Below are 27,237 nucleotides of genomic sequence, written 5' to 3'. Positions count from 1 at the left end.
AGTCCTCATTTCGTCGTCTTAGCTGTACTACCCTTCTTCTTTTAAATTTTTGATGTTTATTCTAGCTGACCCATGTAGCTTTTTTCTAGACCCATGTAGCTTTACGTCTGCAGGGGGTTCAGTTATTACAGCAGCTGCAACAGCTGTACTATCCTGTCATTATTCACCTACGTCCTACAAGAACAAAATTCGCTTAGTAAAAGCTGGGCAACAAGTTAAACAACGTAGGTACTGAATTTCACTGCACTGGGAAAATTTTTGTGATTTTGCTTTATGATGTCAACATACGATTTGGAATCCATTTAATATTGACTGGGAATTGTTTTGTATAAAGATTCAATAACTGACGTAAATTTGACTGCTAATTGCGATTTCGTCATTAAGAGAATAGATTCGAGAATAACATCTAGACAAAAAGATTTGCCTCATGATTTAAAAGAAGAAAAAATTTGTTGCTGCTTGAAAAGTTCTTTCATTTCTCCAATGCATAATAAATCTAATCTAATTGAGAATTGCGGCTACGGATAAAGAACCAAATAACACGAATGCTAATTGCTTCAACAATTATTTTCTGAATTGACCACTTGACGCAGTTAGCGTCATGTAGTCGTGCTTTGTGAGAGGTCATCTCATCAGTGTCACGAATGTAAGGAGAGGGTGAGGTTGTACCGCTCCTGCGTTTTCTGATACGTTACTCGTCACCGGTTGTTTACAGTAAGTTCGTCGGTAAACAACTGTTAGTTGGTGAATTCATATGCCTTGAAAGTCTTTATCTATTCACTGCTTCATTTTTAAAATATTTTGCGTAATAAATAAACATTAAGTCTGATTCTGTAATATGTACGACTTGGAACTTAGGAAGGTGGTTCCCGGTTACCTTGCTGTGAAAGAAAAATGTTATACTAGATCCATCTAATTTACAAGCAAGTTGTAAATATTGCATTTTATGTACTAGTTAGTTGTTCATAGAATCTTTTGATTTGGAATAAAATCAGAAATAGTGATATGAATGCCTTCTTATTCAGATAAACTCTATTTTGTTGATCATCATTACCGCTTCTCTATTTCAATTCCTTACTAAATACAAAATACATAATTTTGTATGCGTTGGATATATATATTCTTGCTGAAAATGTCCATATTGGCGGCAAAAAAATTGAAGAAACGAAAACCGAAGTTAGGCGTGGAACTGGCTCGATACTTCCTTCGCCCATGCCCAGCTCTGCTGTCGTCAGAGCATCCCTGGGCTTGCGTGTAGCACGAATTGTCTACCGGTACGTGCTTTGCCAGACGTGTTATCAAAACCGAGGTAAACTGCTGAGACTTGAAAAAATAATTTAATAATAATTTTGATCCTAGATTTCGTATTCGACATCATCAAAACCGCCGTAGCTTCAGCGCACGTGACACGTGTCTTGAACATGTCCGACGACCTACTTCCGCTTAGCATCCGACCAGAAGTTAAGAATTAATACATACCCTGCAGCAGTGCATTAGTTTTGCGGCGTTCCGAGTTTTGGACGCACATTTTAGTGATGAAGTTGTGAAAGAAATTTCCCTCTACCGTTTTTTTCGCACTACTATCGGTCCGATTCGGTCGTTGGTGAATAATAGCAAAAATATTTAGTGATACAAAATATATAAATATAATATATGATATTATAATAAAAAATTAATATTTTTTGTCATTTTCCCAATTAAATAACTATAATCATAACCGAAAGTTGATGCTCTAAAAGCCTAAAAATTCACAGTATATCAGCAACGAGTGAAAGTCTTATTTCGAGGCACACAAATCGCAGTACCGTAACTTGTGTTCCGTGCGTTTTAGGAATGAGTATATAGACTGTACGCTACTTTGGAATCTTGCTAGAAATTCACACCTCAAAATCAATCGCATTCGACCTTGCTTGCTCCTTCTCTTAATGGGGGTTTGATGCCGATGGCCTCAAGTTGTCTAGATTTAGCGTAATTGTGTAATGTGATATATGCTATTAATGTGCTTGTTCGATGCACGGTGGCTTCTGTAGTAAATTATTATGGCAAACCGGCGTTGCCCAGGATAAAAAATCACAGCCCTCTCGAATGTTATCTTGAACTTTGTCATGCCGAATACATTTAATATTTTTTGAAATGAAGACACGTTAATCGAAAAATTCCAGTTTAAACTTACGTTTAGCTGGGAACTCATGCACAACTTTTTTTAATTTAATTTTAAACTTAAATTAGGCTTGAAAGACGCAAACTTTCGAACATATTTAATCGACGGACGTTACTCAAAACTCAAATTTTGTTTGGGCCTGTTCATCAATGAGTCGCTCAGTTTTCGATTCTCGAAGAGCCGATTCAAGTTAACAGTTGTACATACTTGAATGCAACCTTATGTGTTCGCACGATTGAAGTTGCGTTTTAACCATACGTTCGACAAATCTTAACATTACAGTATAAATGGTTCATTATAAATTTGTCCTCCGTGCAGTGACGGCTGGCGTACGTGAAAAGGAATGGCCAGACCATCGCCTTTATAGTTGTAATCTACATCTTTATCATCGCGACACTCGGACCTGAAGATACGTACGACGTTACGAGGCAAGACAATAGATAATCTGCTTTATTGTGACATTCGACCTCCAATATTGTTTATGATTTTTCTGTGTATTATTCTCTACCTACAATTTTCGTGTCAGATTGTTGCTATTACAAATGCTACATTAATAATATCCTATCAATTTAATTTTTTTATGTATTCGTAGAATCCATATTCATAATTTTTAAATATTTGACTTGAATAACGAATATATTCAACGATGAAACGTGCCTGTACACTGTTCGTACGCTTAGGTAATGAATTAGGGTTTAGGTTTATCAATAAATTTTTTTATATATTCGTAGAATCCATATTTATATTTTTAAAGATTGACTTGAATAACGAATATATTTAACGATGAAACGTGCGTGTACACTGTTCGTACGCCTAGGTGCAGATTGACTTGAATAACGAATATGTTCAACGATGAAACGTGCGTGTACACTGTTCGTACGCCTAGGTGCAGATTGACTTGAATAACGAATATATTCAACGATGAAATGTGCGTGTACACTGTTCGTACGCCTAGGTGCACCGCGGTATCACAGATGGACGAGTTACTGGAGGCGCTCGAGGAGCAGATCATCGTGCCTCGCAGCGCCGGCACCTACGCTGCCGAGCCTCTCACTGCGCCGCCCCGTAAACCTGACCGCGGCTTCAAACAGGTGAGTAGTCCTGTATAATAATATTCTTATATCATAATATTCCTATATAATATTATTGATATGTAATAATTTTTATTATATAATAATATTTCTACATAATATTATTGCTATGTATTAATTTTTCTTATATAATAATATTCCAATACAATATTATTCCTATATAATAAAAATCTTATATAATAATATTCCAATATAATATTATTGATATGTAATAATTTTTCTTATATAATAATATTCCAATATAATATTATTGCTATGTAATAATTTTTCTTATGTAATAATATTCCTAAAAAATAATAAATATTTCTTTGGGGTAAAGCGACCTATTTGAGTTCGTGGATGTCTGGGTAGTTGATGCATTTCTGCCAAATACGGCCTGGGCAGCTCAAAAATGTTCAATATGTTTTTCCGCTTTTTTGGACATTTTTTATCTACAGACCACGTAAGAAAGAGGTTATGTTTCGAGAAGATGTATTCCGAGTTCATGAAGTAACGATGCGAAGAAACGGTTGCTAATAAAATCTAATAATTGTACTCGTATCGTTGTACTGCTCAGGCTGACAGCTATTGGATTTTCATTTTCTGGGAGAGTGATTTATTGATGTAAGCAAAACTACAGAAAACGCTATCAACCGCTGCAAAGATCAAACTGAACAACTTTTTAAAGAATTTATTCAGCAGCAGTATACCTGGAATGTCAAGGTTACCACACATGTGCGGCACAGTTGTGCTACATATTTTTGTAGTGGGTTGTTGTGAAGCACACAAGTGTTCACTTGCTGGAGGCTTTACTTCAATGTAGTGGGTTAGCATGAAGTTCTTTGCTCTGCTGACACGTAAAAGGGACTTTGAACGAATACATGGTCTATAGTGTACAGTCTACACTCTACCGGGACTATCGACAAAAATAAAATATAATATCCAACACTTACGTCTAACAAAACAAATATATGATTTGTAAATTGTAATGCCTGAATTTACATCCGTAATTTTTTCGGATTCGATTGGGAATTGTGATTCAGGATTTGTGCGTGGCTTTTGCTTAAATTTAGTATTTTTCGAGTATCGCTTCTGTTTGTTTACTGAGTTTTGGTTTCGCAAGACATGGCGAGGTCTGCTCATAGTTGTAAATCATTCTTTTTGTATTGCTTTGATGCCCACACAACAAGCCTTTGTTGACTTGCGAGGTTTACTTGAGACTTGCCGCTTCATGCGTGGGTGCTATGGCAGTAATATCATTAGTATATTGTGATGGTATTTGGGAAACAGTATTACTCGTTGTTAGATAATTACAATCAATGAAACATATCTGTAATAGCCTGAATTTGTTACTAATTTGTCACATCGACAGGGTTTAAAAACTTGTATTTCTGGATTAATATCGCCTTTTAAATCAGCCATGTCAACTGAATGACGCTTTTATCAGAACTACACTAACATATTAAACTCAGTTCAACTGGAAGTGAGCTTTCTAAATTTGCCTGCCTTGTCGTTCTCACTCATGACAGCGCTGCTGCTGTTGCCAAGCAAAGGATGTATTCGGCTGGTCTGCAAATCTCGGCCCACCGTCCGCGTGGCCTTGACGCTCGCTCAGTTTAGCTTGTGTGTAGAAGGAAAGTTCAGCTTTATATGACTGGGCTGTGGGTGCCTCAGTTGTTGGCAGGACGTCGAACTTGCCGCTGCCTGTGACGTGCTTAGGGCGGCGCACGACAGTTAAACTTGTTTACATCTCATGACGATCAAACTCGAAGACAGGGCTCATGCTGAAATTCGTACGTAAGCTGAAATTTGTACTGATTCTGAAATTCGTACGGTGCTGAAATTCGTACGACGACAGTTAAACTTGTTTACATCTGATGACGATCAAATTTGAAGACAGGGCTCATGCTGATCTTTCATACGACTAATTCGTACTGATGCTAAAATTCGTACGACGACAGTTGGACTTGTTTACATCTTACGACGATCAAACTCGAAGACAGGGCTCAAGCTGAAATTCGTAAGACTAAGTCGTATTGATGCTGAAATTTGTACGGTGCTGAAATTCGTACGACGACAGTTGGACTTGTTTACATCTTACGACGATCAAACTCGAAGACAGGGCTCATGCTGAAATTCGTAAGACTAATTCATACTGATGCTGAAATTCGTGCGATACTGAAATTCGTACGACGACAGTTAAACTTGTCTACATTTGATGACGACCAAACTCAAAGACAGGGCTCATGCTGAAATTCTCACGACTAATTCGCATCTGTGGTATCACTGGCCGATGGATCAAATAGTTTAACTGAAACCACTCAATGTCTTAGCAAAAGTTTCCAGTCTTCCTTGTAGTACTGCGAAGTATTTGTCTCTACGTTATGTTCATGAAAAGAAAATGTTTCCATCTTGCATTCGAAACAATCCATAATCTACAACTAAGTATATGGAAATTCTACGAACAGCTTACTTTTCAGAAGGATTCTAATGAAGGTTATAGAGACACTTTGCAAGCAAGTATAGAACTTATTTCTTAATATAAGGTGCTAACCAAACGGCAACATGTTTATCATGCCCTTGCTGAAGTTAGTATTAATTAGAGAGAAAGTACAAATATTTTATTTTCGCCGGGCGTTCTGCAGGGTCATGACGTATATTGTACTGAGTTTCGTCTGTCCCACTGCACGCTGTCCTTTCATGCTCCCGAAAATCATGATAAAAAACTTTTCGTGCTGTGTTTTTTTTATGCACATATTCCCAGTTTCTTAAATGAAATGTAGATATTTATGTGGAATTTTAGAATCAAGTACGATGCATTCCATATCAAAATGTAGCAACGACACAGACTATTTTTAGTCTTGACTAGGATTTACTGTGACACGTCTTGTCCGTAACTTGAATTGGTTTCAGAATTTGAATAATGCTTTTATCTTCTCATAATTCGATACGACGCTAATGACTTTAATCCCGGACACCACATTTAAATTAACTATTCATTATTCCGCTATTTAGTTTAGCCCTCGCCTTGTTTGAAAATAACGTTACTTTAGATTTGAATCATTCACTTCCCGATTAACTCCAGCAAATCCTAATCAAGACAGAAATGCTCATAAATGACGGGAAGTTTTCGAACAGACAGTCACAAGTGTCAGAATTGAGACCACAATTGGCAGGATGCGGTGCATTATGCCCCTGTCCCTGCTGATGCTACTTATAGGCATACGCACGACTGCTCGCTGGGTCACGCGTGCTCTCAACTATAAATGACGTTATATTTCTGAATAGACTTGATACGACATATGTTGTTTGTTATTTCAACTAACTGCTGAGGTGTGAGTGTTGTGGTATTGCAACATATGCTTAGTGAGATAAGGAGCTCCCATATTTCAGATTACTAAATAAGAAGTTTCGTTATTCTAACTTATCTCGTATATAAGAAACTTCGTTATTCCCTTTTAGTAAATAAGATGCTTCGTAAATTTTTGCTTACCAAGTCAGATGACTTGTTCGTCATGACAAAATAATAACTCTAAAGCTTGCCATTGAATTGTTTTTTATTTGGAATGACAATTTCGTACATCACTTTTGCCGTATATATTCTAAAAGACATGAAAGACTGAGGGCGCGCAGTGATATTTAAATTGTTATAGTCTGTGTTCTCGCGTTGATGCGACCACGCACATGAGTAGCATGTCTGTGGTGTGTGTTTACTGCGAGGACGATGAAATATTCTACGCACGTAGAGTATGTGATGTAATTTGATAGTTTATTCCTACGCAGATTTTCTCACATTACTTCCTTACTTTACGATCCCTTGTTTTGAACTTGAAACCACCTATACCTACTAAGAGCCCAGATCTGTTCATTCAACTTAAGAAGCTAACATCGATGGATGAGGTACGTTACTGAATTTGCACTCAGTTTGTTTAATGTTATTTATATAGTTTTTGTTATGTAAGAATACATTGTACGGTGAGTTTACAGGCAACCTTTACTGCGCAACGTCATGAACGAAACAACAGAATTGCGACTTCATTCTAAAAAGCGGTGTGTTCTTTTGTTTAGAATTAAGTTATTAATGCCAGCAACTCATTTTATTAACGATTGAATTTGGCCAAAACTTTCATGTGTTAATGCACAACTAAACGAGAATATGAAATTTCTTACGCTAATGCTAATCGTTATACGATCTCGAAGTGATCTTCAGAATTTCAGTTTAAAACTTTACTGTAAACGAGTATTTTATGTACATTTTCTCAGAGTAATGGTCTGGCATGCCCCTGTTATCGCCTCACCCTCGCATCTTTCTTGCCTGCGGGCCATTTGCCGGCAAGCGCCCGTCTTGTGCCTACCCGTAGTTAAGATACTCTTATCAGAAAAGTTTTCACTAGAACAACTTCCTCGTTAGATAATTCTTATTAAAATTTAGTAATGTAGCGTCTTTTAGTACAGCGTTGTTACCAAAAAATTATTTTCCTTCCAATCTTCGGAACTGGTGTAGTTCTATCAATGTACATCAATAGGAATTATTCAAGCAAGGCATCAGGTTTAAAGGGTTTTAGATAAGATGAGGGAGGCTTCAGCCGTACAACTCTAAGTTCTCGACATTCAGAGCTTTCGTTGGAGTCGCGACGGTCGGAACACCACGAGCTTGCTCCAGTTTATGTTCAAAATTTTAAATAAATTTTTGCTCAAATAAATTCCGTGTTTGGTCATATAAAATAGAGAGACGATTATTCTGCGGCTGACAAACGTTAATGAACAACGCATACAAACGTCAGGGCTTTATTTAAAAGTACAGTGGGAGCTTGACAGAAATTTTGTTAGTTGAACAAATCGATGTTACTTGGTATTATGACTAACGCCGATTTACCCGTGAAAAAAATTCCTCTCAGAATCAAGGTACTCCCAAACTGTTGAAGTGAAGAAAATTTCACAATACTGCATGCTTGAAAGTAATAACACTGATGCAATTACATTTCAAAAATGCACGCAGGAAATCCTGATGAAATGTTTAATTTATTATTACGTATTTGCAGAGTGCCCAGAACCGTATTTTGATCCGCGGTATTAAATTTTAACCTATTATTACGTATTTGCAGAGTGCCCAGAACCGTATTTTGATCCGCGGTATTAAATTTTAATCTATTATTACGTATTTGCAGAGTGCCCAGAACCGTATTTTGATCCGCGGGGGTCGCGTGGTCAACGATGATCGCATGCAAGATGCCGACGTGTACATCGAGGACGGCGTCATCGCGTGAGTACGGCGTCCGCCTTGTGCTGCTTGATTAACTGTGAACTTTATTGATGATTATCTTGTTATTATGAACCTATTTAGTATGTTGGATGATAATAAGACTAGAGATTATCTCATTAATTGGAACGCATTGGCACTTTGGATCGCCAACATGTATTGCCTGTCGGCACCCGCCTTGTACTGCTTGCTGAACTGTGAACTATATTGATAATTATTTTGATAATTGATAACTATTTTTTCATTCTTTGTCTATTGTGAACTTATTTAGTATGTTCGATGATAATAAGAATAGTGATTATCTCATTTATTGGAACGCATTGGCACCTTGGATCGCCAACTTGTGATGTACGGTATACAGTATTGCCTGTGTTTTACGCATCAATATGTTTCTAGAGCTCGTTTGTTGAACGGCAGTATAATTTACATAGAAGATGCGAGATAATTAACTGCCCTCAAGGGCTAAGCGGCTGAGTGGTAAAGTTAACGAACGTTCACTGGGCAATTCTTTTAAGAATAAATATTAAATTTTCACTCATTATCTCATTTTGATTTTGAATTTCCATTTGTTCGTGAATGCCGAAATCTCATTGTAATTTGTTCCGAGTGTTGTTTGCAGTGCTCTGGTTGTTTCTCTCCTGTTATTTATCCTGGTACGTACTTCTCTATATTTTCTGCTTGGTGCGTGCGTCATTTTTAGCCCTCTACCACCATATGTCACTCTCCTGAAACCTAACTTTCAACTTAAATTATACTTAAACTATTGAGTGTAGCAACCTGAGGACGTTTGTACGCAACAGAGAACATTTTAAAGTTGTCGTACGTAGCTGCAACCATCAGTGCAAGTCATTTTGCGCTCACTAGAACGTATCCTTTTCGGCTAGGCTTGTGACAATATTGCTCTGGTTACTCATGTTACTAATGTTATTAATATTATATTATATTATATTATATTATATTATATTATATTATATTATATTATATTATATTATATTATATTAGTAATATTAATATACTACTAATATTGCTCCGGTTACTCATGTCAGGCGGTAGAGAGTTAAGAACATTTGCGTGTGTTTTGTACGCAGGCAAATCGGCAGCGATCTGCACGTGCCCGGAGGCTGTCGGGTCATCGAGGCCAAAGGCCGCCTCGTCATCCCCGGTGAGGCTAAATTTTTTTTCTATTTTACAGGAGGCGCAAGTAATTGTTGTGTACTTCGTTTTAAATATTTTATATATTAAATATTTCAATTGTCAAATTTTAAAAATTATATATTTTAATTGCCAAAGTCAATGAAAGTTGAGCGCTTGCTTCTATTCATCTGAATCTGAAACTGCAAGATAATACTGATAATTATAATAATGATAATAATAATTCACTCCTAGAAGTGAAGGCTAATTACGATAATTCTTTCTAGTTTGTAAGTTAATGATAGTATTTCTATGATTAAGTTTACTCAGCATAACTGTACGTTTTACTATAATTTTGTTTAAAATAATTTGAAATATTTATTCACAAAATACATATTAAAATTAATTAAAAATATTAAGTGGAATAGCACGATCAGTTGTTTTTTGTGTATTGAAGTAGGGAGGCTTGAAGTTGTTATTAATTAGTTGTTATTAATTGAAGTTGTTATTAATTATTAAATTAATTATTAAATTTAATAGCAGTAAATTTAATAATAAAACGATTTGCATCAATTAATGAGAGTGTAATGTAATATTTCAGGCGGTATTGACACTCACACGCACATGCAGCTTCCCTTCATGGGCACCTCTGCCATAGACGACTTCTACACCGGCACCCGAGCCGCCCTCGCCGGCGGCACCACCATGATCAGTACGCTCACTATGTTTACGCTTATCATTCGTAACTATATTAGTTATATTACACCGCTTAGGATTTGTATTTATATTAATTATATTAAATACATAAGACTATAATTTATGTTCGCCATAGACGACTTCTACAGCGGCACCAGAGCCGCCCTCGCCGGCGGCACCACCATGATCAGTGCGCTTACAATGTTTACGCTTATCATTCGTAACTATATTAATTATATTAAATACATAAGACTATAATTTATGTTCGCCATAGACGACTTCTACACCGGCACCCGAGCCGCCCTCGCCGGCGGCACCACCATGATCAGTGCGCTCACAATGTTTACGCTTATCATTCGTAACTATATTAATTATATTAAATACATAAGACTATAAGACTATAATTTATGTATAAATTATAGTAAATACATAAGAATTAAATACATAAGAAATCTCTTGAAATCACATACGAAATCATTATTACATTATTTATAAATTTTTAATTTAAAACGCGTTTGAAACAGCTTAACTCAAGTTCAGTAAGTCATTATTTTATTACTTATAATTTAAATGTGTATAACACAGCTTAACTCTATGCTTTTCAATCAAAATTGCATAATTATAGTCAGAAGTACGGTACATTAGGTTGTGTTTGAATAGAACTAATAATTATACGGCTTCTCAAATGTTGCTAGAAAGTTCCAGTTTGTTTCTTTTCATACCCTGAAACATTTCTGTTTGATGCCGGCGACATAAGTACAGAGGCGATTAGGTTGTCATTTACAGAGTTTTTGAATAAAGTTCCTTCTTTTTACAGTGAAGTCAGTGATTTAGTGAGATAATCTTGAAGATTTTAGTCAAAACTTCTTTTTTTATCTCTGGTAATTGTTATTCTTTTGTATTACGCTTCGATAATAGGGTAAACAAATTCATGTCGTGCAGACAAATGGTAGAAAAATGTCTTGTACGATGATTGAAAAAATCTTACGTAGACCAGGGAAGATTTGTCCTCGTAGCCGTGGATCTGAAACTGCCAAGTTAGAACGAAAGTTTTGCTGATTCATTATCCCCAGGATTATTGGAAACATGAATAATGTTGTAGATTTACATGAATTTTTCACGATGGCAGTGGACTTTGTTCTGCCAAGCCGTAACGAGAGTCTGGTGGAGGCGTACCACAAGTGGAGGGCGTGGGCCGACCCTAAGGTCTGTTGCGACTACTCCTTCCATGTCGGGGTCACCTGGTGGGGTCCTAAGGTAATTAGGCTTAGGAATTGATTGCAAGTGTTGCAAACGTCTCTTGCAACACTTAGAACATCTCCATTTTGGCGTTAAAGCGTCCATTTTGGCGTCAAGTTTAAAAGTACATAGTGTGTTTCGTCTGATGTGGAACAGTGTCGAATTGCTGATAAGGTTGTCCATTGTGAGATAATATCTACTTTTGTGTTTGGCTGTTGTGTTTGTTTAGCTGTTGTACCTCTTCCTTAAAAGGACGAAGACTATTTATTTTCAGTTTTTTAGACACACAAATGGGTGACATAGCAGGTTAGTAACTAAAACAAAAGTCATCACGCATAAGAAATCTCTTGATGTACATGCATCCAGGTGGCGAACTAAATCTAAAGGCATCACCTAAGAAATCTCTTGATGTACATGCATCCAGGTGACACAGGAGATGGAGGAGTTGTGCCAGGTGCACGGTATCAACTCCTTCAAGATGTTCATGGCGTACAAGGACGTCTGGCAGCTGAACGACACTGAGCTCCTGCACGCTTTCGACGCCTGCAAGCGCCTGGGCGCGCTGGCGCTCGTACACGCTGAGAACGGCGATGTCATCAAGGAGGTCAGTTCTAGGGACGCTGATTAGACTATTTTGAGCTGGACTGAAAGGTGGAATGACATTAAGCTAAATGGAAGCGGTGTTTTATGAATATATACCTATTTGAAAGCTTTATTTTATTCGTTACTAATAAATTTTAGCTTCTATTTTTACACAACCACGATTCAATAATCAGTATTGTTGAATGTTTGTGAGCGTTATATTCTAACAACTTACCATTTTCTAGGTTTGACATTTGTTCAGTGCTGTCAACTTAATCGTCGCTCTCCGCTGCTTTATTTGAACGCTCGTATTTAAAATCGTAGATTTTTGGTCATCTGAAGAATAGTGATAATTTTAATTGAAGTGATAGCGCCTACTACATCCTCAAGTCGATAAAATTCATTCGAGCGTATCATGACAAGGAGACAAAAATAATGAAGCAATTCTGTTATTTCTGTCCCACGTATCAGATGCCATGTTCAATAGTCTTGATAATTAAAAAAAAGTCCGCTGGGGCCATACTTTCAAAACTCGCTAAATGAACGTAGGTACTTTCGCTCTATTTTCTTGTCTATGATTGGTGGATTTTGCTTGAAAGGCCGTCAATGATTGGCTGATGAACTTAAGATCTCTTAACTTCTTTTGAAAGTATGGGCCCTGGTCAGTAAGGTGATAGCCACGCACTACAACCTCAGTCAGATGGCGGCCTGCAACGGATCGTGGTAACCGAATCTCCAAAGAATCTAATTCCTCAATATTTTGTAATACAACTACCAATATTAGGTACTACTACACGAAGCATATTATCTGGTCAAACGGAATAAATTGTATTACACTTTCGTATAGAATACTGTGTCGAGTTTTAGGCATAAAAAAATCGTTAGATTACCTGGCTAATCGTACGTCAGCGCTGTATTAAAATAAATTAATGCGAACATTACTAGCATTAACAACAATAATTAAACAAATATTCCAATACAACCCGGTGTTGAAATTGAAATTTGCCTATGACGCTAATTGAAAAAAAATTAACTTGCAATTTTCTCTTTATCGTTGTTTATGATATTTTATTAAGATCCAAATCAGCGATGCTATCGTGTATCACATGTGGATTGCGTTGTTCTTCGGTCTACGTCACTCATGATGACCGGTGAACATATCAAAACCAGCCATGCAGCATGTTCCTTATTTGTCTCTATGTTCATTTAAATTTCCATGCATGAACTTGATGCAACACACCCAACGATTAGCTCGTATGTATAGGCAATACACCCAACGATTAGCTCGTATGTACTATAGGCAACATACCCAACGATTAGCTCGGATGTATAGGCAATACACCCAACGATTAGCTCGTATGTATGCAACACACCCAACGATTAGCTCGTATGTAAGCAGCACGCTTCTTGACTTACGTTCCATACATACCACAGAACCTACGTGCTAAGTGGTAACTATTTTAATTTCGTATCGCGCCATATTCTGAAACATTTTGTACGCTTTTGATAGGAAAGTGACGTTTTCTCACGTATAGATAATCATTTTCACTAAGAACGGAAACACAATCATCTGTTTGACATTGAACGATTCTTGATTATTATATAAAAAAATTCATAATATCACTTTTTATTAAATAAATCATCAATATTAGGTAAATTCAAAAGACCATCCTCCAACGACTCCTTGAAGGATGGTTGCAAAAGCCAGGCTCATCGTCATTCAATTCGTGACCTGAATTGAAGTATGTTTTACTTGCTGTCTGAATTTACAACTTACTCGGCCGTTTTATTACCACGTGTACTAACGTAATGCTACATCATTATCAGCGTTGATTAAAAATTTGAAGACTTTTTAACTTTTCGGCTTATCCATTTATTTATTAATCTTAAATTACTACTAATTATATTATTTATAGTTACTGAATGAATTAAGTAGTAGTAAATGAATGAATTAAAGTAGTATTAGTAGTAGTAAATATTAGTAGATATTTACATGGAAATGTAACATAACTTATAATTTTATAATCATCTAAATCTCTAAACCAATTTTACACGATGTTCATATCAATTCAACAGAGCCTCAGCGTAGGTTAATTCATCTCGCAATTCTGAGAGCAAATTTCTATTATTAGTATTATAATTATTAAAGGATTATTAAATTTCGGGCAATAACTTCAAATTTATTATTTATAATTATTTTTTTCCTGTGATTTTTTAATCTCACAATGTCAGCCGCTCATGTATATATCGGCAGAAAACACAGGAAAAATGTGTAATTTAACCTGCGTTGTGATGGTTCGTGTCTAGAATGCCATCAGGAGCGCGACGCGCCTAGAACGCATGTGCGGACGAGGCGTATAGTCTCTTATATTCTATATATTTTAATATATATTATATAGAGTCATATACGCCTGGATGTCTGTTTAACATCAGCCTAGTATATTTACAATAATACTTTAATTGCATAAATTATCGAAATTTTGCAGCATTTCCTCTACAAATAAGTTCAAACAGCGCCCATAAAATATTATGGAATGTCATGAAATATGAATTATTTGAGTGATAAGAGATGATAGTCGCTGAGGTTTAGACGCGGGTCAAATGTCGGTGATTTGCATTATTTTTTCCAGCCAGGAATGCAAATGACTAAATAAACTGTCAGCCGTTGCCTGTGCTGTGCCTTGAGAATTTATAGCTTCTACATCACTCAGGACCATTGCAGAGCTTATTTACCAGTAGTCGCTTGAACGAAATTAGTTTTCACACAGATACTCAAATGTACATTTGAAAGATGACATTTTTAGTAATTTCTGCAATGAAATTTCTCTCGAAATAAGTTTTTGAATAGGCGTTTTGGTTCTACACCCTACCATGATTTTACCGGCCTCGCGATTTTGTGTTACAATTGAACAGTTGCACTATTCTGAACGACTTCCTTTTCACTACCTTTCTTCTGATGGTTATATGGCAGTCATAAGGGCGTGTATTGTTGCCACTAATGGCGGCCATGATAACTTTCAAACCCTAACCGCCACTATTTACCGCACTATTGGCCTTGTATACAGGCGCTACTGGCCGAGTGAAAATCCAATACTTTTGTACATGAGACCAGAAACAATGTAATAAGTCGTGGTTAGTATTTTTAAGTTGTACTGGTCACCACAGTAAATCCGTGTACAAGCACATTTAGTAAGTTACCAAGTATTTCTTTACTTTATTTATGGTATGTTATCCAATAGGCTGTTAAATTGCTGAACTTTAAGACATCGTCCATTAAATGCTTCATCTTCAGGGCGATTGAGCAGAATAATTTTATACATATTCCTGTCATGCGTAGAATGCAAGTCAAAACAGTCTGCAATGTTTGTCCTGAAATACGACTTAAGCAAAGGCTGTGACTCACTTAAAATATTACTTCTTTTAAACGAGTCTCGCCCGAAAACTTTATTTAGGTCCTGCCATTTTCATGTCGCTATAGGTTTTGAGTAAGGCAATGAATCTGAAATGGCATATACGAGTATTATTTAGTGAAATGGCATTAGTGAGATGCTAAAGCAAACTTCATTTAGTTATAGTATTCAATCGCTGATTACGCATTCGAAGTAACTCGCGAGATAGGCTTGTTACCTTTTTTCGACTAACTATTGTTTGTCCCAATGTTCACCTCTTGAATACTGTGCAAACCATTTTTTTACATTCAATTTCAGTCCAATCCTCTTTACTTATCTTAATCTATCAGAATTTATTCCAAGATCTTCTAGCATTTTCACTCCGTAAAAACAGCTAAAAACGTGTAAGCATAAATATAGTAGTGGGACCGAGTGCTATTTTGGGCTGCACTGATGCCTGTAACCCCTCTCATGTGCTTGCTTGCATCTGAAGCGTAATATAATGTTAATGCGTGTAGCACATGCGTAAAATAGAGACTGGTTTAGCTTTAGGTATAGTTATAGAGTGGCGTAAAAATGTATCGTAAAATACATGTTAAATTTAAAGATGTTGCTCGAAAATTTCTGAAGATGCAGAAAACCAGTTTTTGACACCAGTATTTATCAATGTACTGTGATTCACATAGGTGGTTCTTTACTGATCAACTATAACATTACTTACAAAGAGAAAGCAAGTCAAGTAATTTTTTTTATTTAAAGCTTAGTGATTAAACGTAATTCTTATCTTGTAATCGCCATATAATTATAATTAGTCGCTGTCTCTTTGCTTGATTGATTAGCATTTGAATAATACACAATGGTTTAATTTGCACATACAAGCCATCAGTTAATATAGAATAATATTTGCGCAGAATTCGACGAAGTTACTAGCGCAAGGCATCACCGGTCCTGAAGGGCACGAGATGAGCCGGCCTGAGGAAGTCGAGGCAGAGGCCACCAACAGAGCGTGCGTGCTCTCTAACCAGGTACTGATTATCTCGTATGTCAGCAAGACGACAGTATTGTCTTTTCTTGAAAAATTAGTGACTTCCTAACATACGTTAATTAATATAGTAGGCAACATCAATATTAATTATTAAATAATTAATATTAATTAGTTAATAATTAATTAGTCACTTCCTAAAATATGAAGCTTTAACCATTATGGCGTTCATGATTGTACTTAGACCGCTCTGTAGATGCCGTATACTCTAATTCCGCACATAATTATACTTATATGAGTGATTTCGTTTTGAATGACAGCAGTTAGGGTAACAAGTTATCAGGAGTCATAATTAGGCTAGCAGTGTATGAATGATTTAGTCTTCATATTCATGTTTTTAGTTCATAATTTATTATTTTAGGATGGTACATCATTGAGAGGTTCCAGGTGGGTTGTCCGCTGTACGTCGTGCACGTGATGTCCAAAAGCGCTGCCGACGTCCTCAGCGAGAAGCGACGAGCAGGCTACGTCGTCTTCGGGGAGACCATTGCTGCCTCGCTGGGCGCCAGCGGCAGCCACTATCGCCACACCTGCTGGCGACATGCCGCTGCCTTCGTCATGGGGCCTCCGCTGCGCTCTGACCCCACCACTCCCGGCCATCTCATGGACCTTCTCGCCAAGTATGGAATCTTGGAGTAAACATATCATTTATTGGTAATATTTATTGCGAGTTGTAGTTTTCTACAGTAACTTTTATGTTGCTTGCCCTAGTTTACTGTAGCATAGACTACCCTCTTCAGGCGTCGGTCCCTAGTTTTGTATCTTCGGCTCGAGCAGATTCTAGCCTCCCCCACGGAGCTAAGTAAACCTAGCGATAAATCGTCATGTCGTCTAACAGTGAAGACGCAACATGGATCATTCAGCTCACTCAACGAACGGTAAAATAATGCCGTTCTTTATGCATCAAATTTTCACACCAAGTTGGATTGAAACTCATGCTTGTCCATTTCTGTTTGTCTGAACTTATTCATGAATAGTAAAAATTGCTTGTATTTCAAGTCAAGACGCAGTAAAGGTTTACTACTACATATTCAGGTGCAAGTAAAAGTGTTAGTGATTCGTGTTAGTGTAAAAGCGTTAGTGAATTCCTCACAGATAAGTGAACATGTATTTATTGTAGGTTTATGATTCGTTTTGACCAAGTTTTGTTGCGCGTGCAGCGGTGACCTGCAGACAACCGGCACGGACAACTGCACGTTCTCAGGATCCCAGAAAGCTTTAGGGAAAGACGACTTCACGAAGATCCCCTACGGCGTGAACGGCGTCGAGGATCGCATGTCGATCGTGTGGGAGAAGGGCGTCGCGCAGGGCAAGATGGATCCTTGCCGCTTCGTGGCCGTCACTTCTACCAGCGCAGCTAAAATATTCAACATTTATCCCAAAAAGGTGAATTTTGTTACGGGCTGTAAGTCAAACTACCAAATTATATCAGTATCACTTGAGGCTATACTCCATTCCTTTATTGTGTAATCGAAAAAGGAATAGAAAGTTAACCCTTACATACTTCGCAGAATTTAGGAGTGTGTTTTATGTTATAATTGCAGCAATCCATGTGTCAAAAGTGTGCAGAAAATTTTACGCAGTTTTTATTCAGTTCGACATTTCGTTTTGATTTCTGTTTGCAGCAGGCTGCTTTAAAAATCGTTTCCTCTTTTTCCCTTCCATACTCGAGAATCCTCGAATCTAAACATCGTAAGTTCTCACAACAATAATTCTTTTTAGAGCATTTTCGAATAAGGGCCTGATAATTGAGCTTTTTTATTACGGACTCAAGGGTCGCATTGCTGTGGGGAGCGACGCTGACGTGGTCGTGTGGAACCCTCACGCGACACGCGTCATCTCGGCCAAGACGCACCACCAGGCCGTCGACTTCAACATTTTTGAGGTGGGTAGTTCATCACTGTAACATTTTTGAGGTGCGTAGTTCATCACTATAACATTTTTGAGGTGGGTAGTTCATCACTGTAACATTTTTGAGGTGGGTAGTTCATCACTGTAACATTTTTGAGGTGTTTTTTGAGGTGGGTAGTTCATCACTGTAACATTTTTGAGGCGGGTAGTTCATCACTGTAACATTTTTGAGGTGGGTAGTTTATCACTGTAACAATTTTGAGGTGTGTAGTTCATCACTGTAACGTTTTTGAGGTGGGTAGTTCATCACTGTAACATTTTTGAGGTGGGTAGTTCATCACTGTAACATTTTTGAGGTGGGTAGTTTATCACTGTAACATTTTTGAGGTGGGTAGTTCATTCGACCATCCTGCGCCAATGATTTCTACGTACAGGCGGATGATAAAGAATGGTTGCTTCACTGCAATCTTTTCTGAGAAGACAGTCCTCGACCTTCAGGTTCAGTTGCCGAGATCGTCATTCTTACTAAATCGGATTTTAATCCTAACAGCCGAGTGTCTGATGGTTCTCTACCAATTAAGATAATTGCTTCAACTCCGGTCTACTAACCCCAGATATTATTGAAAAGATGTTCCAGTTCGATACGGTAATATAATTTCTTCATGAATTCAGCTGAACGAAACTGAGTAAGAAGTTTATTGTCAGGGCATGGAGGTGCACGGCGTGGCAGAGTGGGTGGTGTGCGGAGGACGTGTGGTGGTGGAGGACGGGGAGGTGAGGGTGGTGCAGGGTTCAGGACGGTACATACCCACGCCCGTCTACTCCCCCACCGTCTACGCCAGGACTCCTGCCAGGGATGCTGCCAAGGCGTGGAAGAAGGCAAGTCGTGCTAGCCTTTGATGATACTTAAGAATGTTGAGTTTTATTGCTGTGCTGTCAAAAGTACACGTAGCGGCGTGATCGGTGGCTTCACCTGAATATCAAGTGCTATGTACATTATTATTAATTTTATAAACTACTTACAATTATATAAAGCCTATTATGCAACATAAAAAATATCCCACAAAATATTGCACAGTGTCATGTTTCCTAAAATACATATAGCGAAAATTAAGCATTGACGTCACTGAAGCTTGAAACGCTGTCATTTATTAGACGACATAATTACTAACTATTTTTGACAGTACAGTTCCTGGATGGTGATGTTAATTCATAACTGTTGATAGTGTCAGGCAAGAGGAGCATAAATAACGGAAACAGGCTCAGTTTAGCTAGGTTTATTGGTAAAAATGTTTACTTAATGAGAGGTGTAGAGAATGTCATGAGTAAATATTAACGACCTGGCACGATGCTTAATGCTATTAACAATCAAACAATGGCTTACACAATACGGCTCGGCGATCATTAGGACGGATTAGTTACAATAAACCCTCTTTTAACTCGTTACGGTTAGTTTTAAGATGCCATGTTTATTCTAAATTCCGGGAACAATATTCTTCAAAATAATAATAACCAAAGGCAAGACAAATAATTATCTAAATTCAAAATCCAACATTTTCTGGTATGCCTTAGGATCTTCCAAACAATTCTTTCGTGCTATTATATTGTTAATAAATAATAAGAGGTATTCATTTACCATCAAATGCAGCTGATGACGGCTGTACAAAAATGTAACAATATGCTATCTGATCACACGAACAATAAACAAACAATTACGCACTTACAAAATTACTGCAGGCACATCATGGCTCAACTGATATTTGGCTTCACTTGAATATCAAGTGTTATGAACATTATTATTAATTTTATAAACTACTTACAATTATGTAAAGCCTATTATGCAACGGAAAAAATATCCCGTAAAATATTGCACAGTGTCATGTCTCATAAAATACATATACCGAAAATTAATCATTGACATCACTGAAAAACTTGCGAAACTTTTTCTAAAATTATAATGTATACAAAAGCTTTATTTTTCGTTACGTATAAGGTGCTGCATCATGAATCTTCAAAAACAGCGACAGTTAAATGAACAGCTTCACTTCACTGGAAGCCGCCAGTACCAGTATAACTATAATAAATAACCAGTATTACAGTGAGTAATCTATTGAGGCGCACCCTTACTGTACAGGTGGAGCGAGAGCCTTACACCGGCCCCGTGTACGTGGCCAATGACGCCTCTAACGACGGGACGATAACGGAGATAGAGCCGCAGTCCGTGAAAGGTAATCAATACATTTATGCAAAGGAATTGTTCATGTTAAGTGGCTACATTCACAGCAGAGTAATTATTGTTCATGTTAAGTGGCTGCATTCACTCGCGATAAAGTCCCTACGATCAATTGTGCTGCTAATATTACTGCTGCTTCTGCGTTTAATACTGTAATTTCATCATTCCAGCGACAGCTTCCTATGCAAGATCTTCAGTTAAAGTCAACCAACCACCTGGAGGGAACGCTTCTGGCAGCTTCTGGTGATCAAGAGGCCGCGACAACGCGACCATGTACCATAGCAGCGCTCATTCAGAGATATTTTAACCTCAAGTGAAAGGGACAATTAATTGTTGACAAATGCCAAGTTTGTCACGAGGCAAAAATTCTAATTATGTAGGAATTTTCCACCGAATCTCATTATACTAATGCTAACGAGTACTTTTTTCATATCCTACGACAAGATAAGTCATCTACATTCGGACACAAGAATCCTACTTGGAAAATTTCCCATTTTTATTTCCCTTTCACGCACGTGGTCTTTAATTAGTAACAATTTTTTCAAAATTCAGAAATCAGATAATAAAAAAAGTATAGTTTTCTAATAATCTCTTTATGATATCTTGTACCTCACAGTTTCGTCGACTTGTTCTTGAGAAAAACGTCCAGGGTTTTGTAGCTCACAGCCCTGCAAAACATAACACTATTAGCAAGCTTACACGCAAGACTTCATTGGGACAGGTGTGAGGTTAGCTTCTCCGACATGGCAGTTCCTTTCACGTCTAATTTTAACAAGTCTCAATAGGTTATCAAGTCTCAATAGGTTATCAAGTCTCAATAGGTTATCAAGTCTCAATAGGTTATCAAGTCTCAATAGGTTATCAAGTCTCCACTTGATATCGACGGTTCTGAAACATGTGCAACATTTACCCAAGTGCTGATTTTACTTAATTTTTGCTTATATGAGGCATGTGAAGAATAAAAATTATCATCTGAATCTGAAATCGTCTAAAAACAATGAAGCTTACCTAGCGAGAGGATGTGGTAATGTGGACGGCAGCAACACCAGTAGCAAGAGAGGTGATGACACGATGACGTACACTCGACATGCTCCGCACCAGACGTACGTCTCTTTAATGCTGTGCGACGAGTCGCCAGTCTGATCACGGCACAACATTAAATGGTTTCACTATTATGATACCTTGAACAATGCTTGCTCAGGTGTATCAGCATTTATCAACTACTGTCAGGATTTTGAGCAGAAGGATAATTTTAAACTTTATAAAAATTGGAAGCTAGGCATTATTTTCCTAATACAGATGACATTTGACTACTTGTCTTTTGAGATAACTGAAAAAATTTAAAATTGTATCTGCCCATGTAAAGTCTACAAGCAAAAATTGTTAAACTCACTGGTGTGGCAGGATGACGGCCAACAGAAGATGAGCGTTGCGCGAACAAAGGAGCGAGGCTTCTGAAAGTGCTTGCCAGCACCGCAGTCTTGAAGGCAGGCGTGATGGTCATACCAACATTAGAGCTTCCGTTGCGGCTCCTCAGCGTTCCAGACAGCGATTTGCCAGGAGATTTTGCTCTCACGGGAGATTTAACTCGGAAACTTGCAGATTCATTAGACTTTCTTCGCCCAGGAGATCTGCTTCTTCTCCCGGCACCAGGAGACTTAGCTCTGGCTGGTCGGGTCATTGTGAGTGGAGGGCTTTGAGCTCGTGAAGGACTAAGAGGTCTACAAGATGGACTAAGCGCCCGTGAGTGGCTGGTAGTGGTTCTGTCAGTGACTGAGGTGATGGTGGCCTCAGCGGTCTGGTATGTGTGAACAGCCTGACCGCTGCCTGCAGCACTGGAACGTAGCGTGCTTGTGTGGGAAGGAGGTGGTGCAGGAGACGAAGGTTTCTTGGATTTAGACGATGATGCATCGCTGGTTGCATCGTTAGCAGCAGGAGGGGTGATGTCCGTCCTGCTGCGGCCCGAGTTTCCTAAATGCACGCAAGACACGCACCTCTTGCTCTCCTGGTTGATCACCAGCAGCCTGCACATCAGAAGGCTCCTCGATGCACTCTTTATTCAAGATGGAAAGTAATATATGATGGAATTTTGCACTAAGCTCGCCGATAACTGAAAATTTATAATAACTAAAAAATTTCTCAGTTCTAGTTAGGAACTGATGCATTCCCTCAAAAAAAGGAACCCTAAAAAAATTATTAATTAGGAACTGATGCATTTAGAATCGTTTAATCTAAAAAAAGAATACTTGAACCAATTCAAGCGGTACAATTGATTTCATGCTAATTCGCTAATACCGGTATGTATGTTTCATTTTTAGCTAATAGGAATTATCCGGAATAAATTAAGATAGACTAGGTAAATGGCGCGTGGGATGAGCTCAGGTCACATCAAGTAAAAACCTCTAAATGATGGAATCATTGGAATTATCAACCTTAATATTAAACCATATAGGTGAAATTTCAGTAATAATATCAGAACATCAGTATAATATCAGTAATCTGACTAAGAAAAGTTGAAGACTAGAAATTTCTTTTTATCCATGATACCGTACTTAGAATAATAAGATAGGCTGTAAAAAAAGTACATCGAAGCTAAAAGTTGGGCAAGACTATCCAATGGGGCTCTGAGTACTTTCCGACTTTCATGATCAACTTCAAAATCTGACTGGAATACGTTTCAACATTGAGAAATGTTAAAAATTACTTCGATGGCTACATCATTGCAAGCTTACTTGATGGCAAGAAATGACGTGGGACGTTTTAAGCAATGTAACTGCTAAAGTATATTTGATTACACATTATGCTGCTTAAGCATATGTAATTACACATTACACTGCTAAAGTATATTTAATTACTACACATAAACAACTATGCGTATTAGTCTGACCCCAAGACGGCCTTATCAAGAGTCTGCTTGACAGCTGCAGTGATGTTGTAGGGCTGCGTGGCAGCCAGCGTCTCTATGCCAGCATAATACGGACTCCAGAAGAGGGCAGCAGAGCGCAGCACGTGAGCAAGAGATGGCGTGGGGCCCGCCAGCGATGCGCACCACACCATGCTCGTCAACTTCACTCCCAGTAGACGGAAAGGAACCTGGCCACGGTGAACTTGTGTTAATAATAATACTATTCAACTAGAAAAATCACGTTTAGTGGCTCAAATCTGAATTTTAAAGCTCTGAACTTACAGCATCTATGCACAGAGAAAACTGAACCGGAACTATTCACCCATTCAAGGATAATGGCAAAGTACACCACAAGGATCTGTAGGATATACAAAATGTTTTACACAATGTAAACATGCAACTAATAATACGAATTTCCGGCATGATGAGAAACATGTTCCCTATACCTTAGGACTTTTATTGGGGAGATAGACAGGCACATCTCTGGCAGTGTTGGGAGCGGCCGTGGTGAGCAGCAGCAACGGCAGCAGTACGAGCTCTGAGCTCGAGAGGGACCAATAGGATCTAGAGCCCGCCAGCACCCGGCCACAGCTGCTCAGTAGACATGCGTAGCTGCTGCTGCACTCCACTTCACTCCATTTCTGCACCTCGTTCTGTTAGAGTAAAGCTTCAATTTCCAGTATTAGAACTTAAAAATTCTATGATCGGTAAATAACTGAATGAACTAAGAAAAATAATAATAAATTATGAGGTGAAATGGTATTTCTTACACAAAATTTGGTCAAATTGTTATGCAAAAAATAAAACCACTGCACAAGTGGATATGTTCTATTACACATGAAACCTAAATGCTTCAGCAAACTAATAAAAAGTTTCTTAACCATATATTCCTTGATGAGAGGAAGGATTTACCTGGAGATTATAATTGTCAGGAGGTAGGACGGTGTCAGCACACAAGACGAGGTGCGAGAATAGAGGTCCAGGCCCCATGCTCTGGGCGCCTCTCCAGTTGGTTTCTGATATACACCGCTCCAGCAGCACGTCCAGAAGTGGGTTGCACACCTGCAACATTACTGTACTTAACTTTGGTCTATAGATTTCAAAATTTTCACCCAAGTGCATTGGATTAAAATTAAGCAATCAAGTTTCTCAGAAAGACTACCATCAAAAGTTATTTTACATCTTAAAAACAATATTATGTAATCATTTCATGTCACAGTTCTTTATTGATAAAAGTAAAATTAAAAGCTGAACTTGATACTTGGTAGACCTGGTAGAATGAGAATGGTGATCATTCAATGAGCCTCACAAATCAAGATAAAAATAAATCATCTTATTACAAATACAAGAAAGATTTTAGTGAAATATCAACAATTAAAGATCTATAAATAAGTCCATGCTGCAAAGGAATGAGATTACTACTTCTATTTCATCAACATCATAGCTTGCTGACAAGGGAACCACCTTCATATCTTTCTTGAGCCTCTCAATACTGGTAATGTTGACAAGAGCATCAATGCTCAGCAGCAGCACAAGGGAGTCAAAGAGTAGGTCCAAGAAACGTTCATCTGGCCTTCCTCCCAGGAGGCACTGAGACTGAAGAATAGTTTTGCTGGTCCTTTTTTCTGGTGCAATGCTGGAAGTTTCTTCTCCATGAAGAAGCATCAGGCGAATGCTATAAGGAAAAAATTTTAAACCATTAAAATTGATGAAACAATAATTGAAATTATTGATATAGCTTGTTTTCTTGTTCTTAAAAACTTATTCTGAAAGTATTAAAAAATTCTTATGTACAAGTTTCAGGTTTCTGGTTCTTGTTCATAAATAAGCACAAGCTTTCACACATATATATACAGATTAGGTTAAAATACAAAGAAACAACTGTGTTAGACTAATGATAAACTTGTAGAGCAAATGAAGCCAACCTGTCATGGTAGGTTTTCCACGTGATGGCTGAGAAAGGTGTTTTTGTTTCAAGAATTTGAGTTCCTTGAGACTCCCCAAACATGTAGACTCCATTGAGGGAACCAACAACATTAAAAGGTGGCTGAAAAAAATTGTAAGGTTTTTTTCATTTAATTTCCACTCAGTTGCCTGAATTTGGAGGCCAAGTATTTAAATTCTCATAAAAATTATGAAATAAAACTAGTAGCATAATAGAGTATGATGGAAAATAATTTCCTAGTATATAACAAGTATTACAAATTTGTGCTAAAGAAACATCATTCATAAGTCACTTAAACAAGGAAAATTAGGTTATAGGACATAAAGAGTTACTTACAGGCTTGCCAGCACCCCGATGCCGAATGATCAAAGGCACACCGCTTGATGCAGCAATGCACACAAGCGTGATGGAACTCATGGTAATAATCACATATTAAAAACTAAGAGCAGAAATACTTTTAAGTATTTTTTTCATTCAAAGTCAACCAACTTTGAGCTCATCAGGGACAATATTTTAGGAGTTTACATTGACTTGCTAATTGAAGAAAGTAGGAGGGAAGTTTAATTCCTCTGGTAATGGATATAAGTAATAATGAAAATGGATCTTTACGAGGGTTGGCGATTTTTTTGATTTTTTTTAAAAAATCAAAAATCAATGATTTTTTATATTTTTTCATGATTTTTTTGATTTATTTGATTTTTTTATTTTTTCATCTTTTTTGTCTTTTTTGAGGTGTTATTTTTTATGTTGCAATTAGCCTACTAACAATGAAAAAAATCGGTTTTCCGATGCCGACCGCCAAAAATGGATTTCAGATTCGTAATCTACACCCCAAAAAACATATAATTAAAAAAAAAAACACCCTTTTTTTTGGATGTAGTTAATCTGCAATAATACCAAACAAACAAACAAATAGAAATTTAAAAGCAAAGAAAACTCCATAAAAGTTCAATATATCTATATTGAAAACATTTCAGAGACCAGCTACAAGGAAACAAATACTATTGGCAGTAATTATAATTTGTATTGCAAGTTGCAACCATAGCTCAGTCATTGAATGAAAGAAAGTAGAGTATGGCCTATGGGCAATTTGGGCATCAGTGCATGTAGGATTAGGTCGGATATAGGTCCTACTGATATAGTAGGGCTAGGGCATGTTTTCTTTTTTTTTTTTTTTTTGAGGTAGGTACTGGCGTACTGCGTACTGATACTCACTCTCAGTAGTAGTGTGTTAGTACTAGTACTACTGTACTAGTACTGAACTGAAGTCAGTGAACACTGAACAGTGAACTAAGTTAAATTAGTTAATAAATTCCTTAAAAAAAGGGACAAGTTAATAAATTTCTTGACCTCAAAACACTGTATATATCAACTTAACTTAGTTAACTATAGTCTATGACTCTATAGGGTTTGCCCGGTTTGGTAAATAGTAAATTAAATACGAGTTCAATTCGTTGGTTCAAGTCTTAATTATCTTTCATTCAGTATTGTTTCTACTTTCTATCTCTGCAACTGCAAGAATGAGGTAATAGGTATAACCGTATAAGGCAATAAAGGCATTGTCTCTCACTCTCGAGGTCGACGGCCGTAACTTGTTCACTGTCTAACTGTCTGTCTTGTCAGAAATCTCTCACGACACACGACTCTGGACTCACGAGGTCAGAAGGCAAATGATTGCGAGGTCCAGACTTGTGCGCTTCGCGATCTACAATAGGTATAGCTAGGTAGACGAC

The 27,237-nt window shown here is 37.6% G+C and overlaps 2 protein-coding genes across 7 annotated transcripts; one reads left to right on the top strand and one right to left on the bottom strand.

Moving 5' to 3' along the window:
- The first annotated feature begins 645 nt into the window (after positions 1-645).
- Positions 646-21,524, top strand: LOC108676158 (dihydropyrimidinase). 6 transcript variants are annotated; one of them, XM_018164201.2, is made up of 16 exons: positions 646-714; positions 2,480-2,589; positions 3,117-3,248; positions 6,121-6,124; positions 8,400-8,494; positions 9,580-9,653; positions 10,224-10,334; positions 11,448-11,575; positions 11,982-12,161; positions 16,440-16,553; positions 16,958-17,190; positions 17,731-17,956; positions 18,345-18,455; positions 19,127-19,300; positions 20,556-20,649; positions 20,825-21,524. In XM_018164201.2, the coding sequence occupies exons 3-16, from the start codon at positions 3,136-3,138 to the stop codon at positions 20,899-20,901; spliced, it is 1,734 nt and encodes a 577-aa protein (XP_018019690.1). In that variant the 5' UTR covers positions 646-714; positions 2,480-2,589; positions 3,117-3,135; the 3' UTR covers positions 20,902-21,524. The 6 variants fall into 6 exon arrangements, with proteins under 6 accessions (XP_018019690.1, XP_047735963.1, XP_018019692.1 ...); XM_047880007.1 differs by lacking the exon at positions 6,121-6,124 and having other exon boundaries at positions 3,117-3,252; XM_018164203.2 differs by lacking the exons at positions 646-714; positions 2,480-2,589; positions 3,117-3,248; positions 6,121-6,124 and adding an exon at positions 6,945-7,131.
- Positions 19,684-26,105, bottom strand: LOC108676157 (protein fuzzy homolog). Its single transcript, XM_018164200.2, has 9 exons — positions 25,841-26,105; positions 25,485-25,606; positions 25,024-25,234; positions 24,472-24,621; positions 24,006-24,212; positions 23,542-23,747; positions 22,048-22,678; positions 21,663-21,793; positions 19,684-21,322 (listed from the first exon to the last, which is right to left on the bottom strand). Exons 1-9 carry the CDS (start codon positions 25,919-25,921, stop codon positions 21,265-21,267), a joined length of 1,797 nt encoding a protein of 598 aa, XP_018019689.1. The 5' UTR covers positions 25,922-26,105; the 3' UTR covers positions 19,684-21,264.
- Between the last annotated feature and the right edge of the window lie 1,132 nt (positions 26,106-27,237).

Source organism: Hyalella azteca, unplaced genomic scaffold (genome assembly GCF_000764305.2).
Source record: "Hyalella azteca isolate HAZT.00-mixed unplaced genomic scaffold, Hazt_2.0.2 contig4411, whole genome shotgun sequence".
NCBI lineage: Eukaryota > Metazoa > Arthropoda > Malacostraca > Amphipoda > Hyalellidae > Hyalella > Hyalella azteca.
The sequence above is the reverse complement of the archived record's forward strand: the minus strand, read 5'-3'. Positions and strand labels throughout refer to the sequence as shown.

Bases quoted from the DNA above. Each gene is read 5' to 3' on its own strand.
- LOC108676157 (XM_018164200.2), bottom strand. From the start codon at position 25,921: ATGAGTTCCATCACGCTTGTGTGCATTGCTGCATCAAGCGGTGTGCCT. The intron at 24,213-24,471 runs GTAAATCCTTCC...TTACTCTAACAG, and splicing joins CTGACAATTATAATCTCCAG to AACGAGGTGCAGAAATGGAG. The intron at 23,748-24,005 runs GTATAGGGAACA...CACCGTGGCCAG, and splicing joins TCCCCAATAAAAGTCCTAAG to GTTCCTTTCCGTCTACTGGG.
- LOC108676158 (XM_018164201.2), top strand. From the start codon at position 3,136: ATGGACGAGTTACTGGAGGCGCTCGAGGAGCAGATCATCGTGCCTCGC. The intron at 8,495-9,579 runs GTGAGTACGGCG...TTTTGTACGCAG, and splicing joins ATCGAGGACGGCGTCATCGC to GCAAATCGGCAGCGATCTGC. The intron at 11,576-11,981 runs GTAATTAGGCTT...ACATGCATCCAG, and splicing joins TCACCTGGTGGGGTCCTAAG to GTGACACAGGAGATGGAGGA.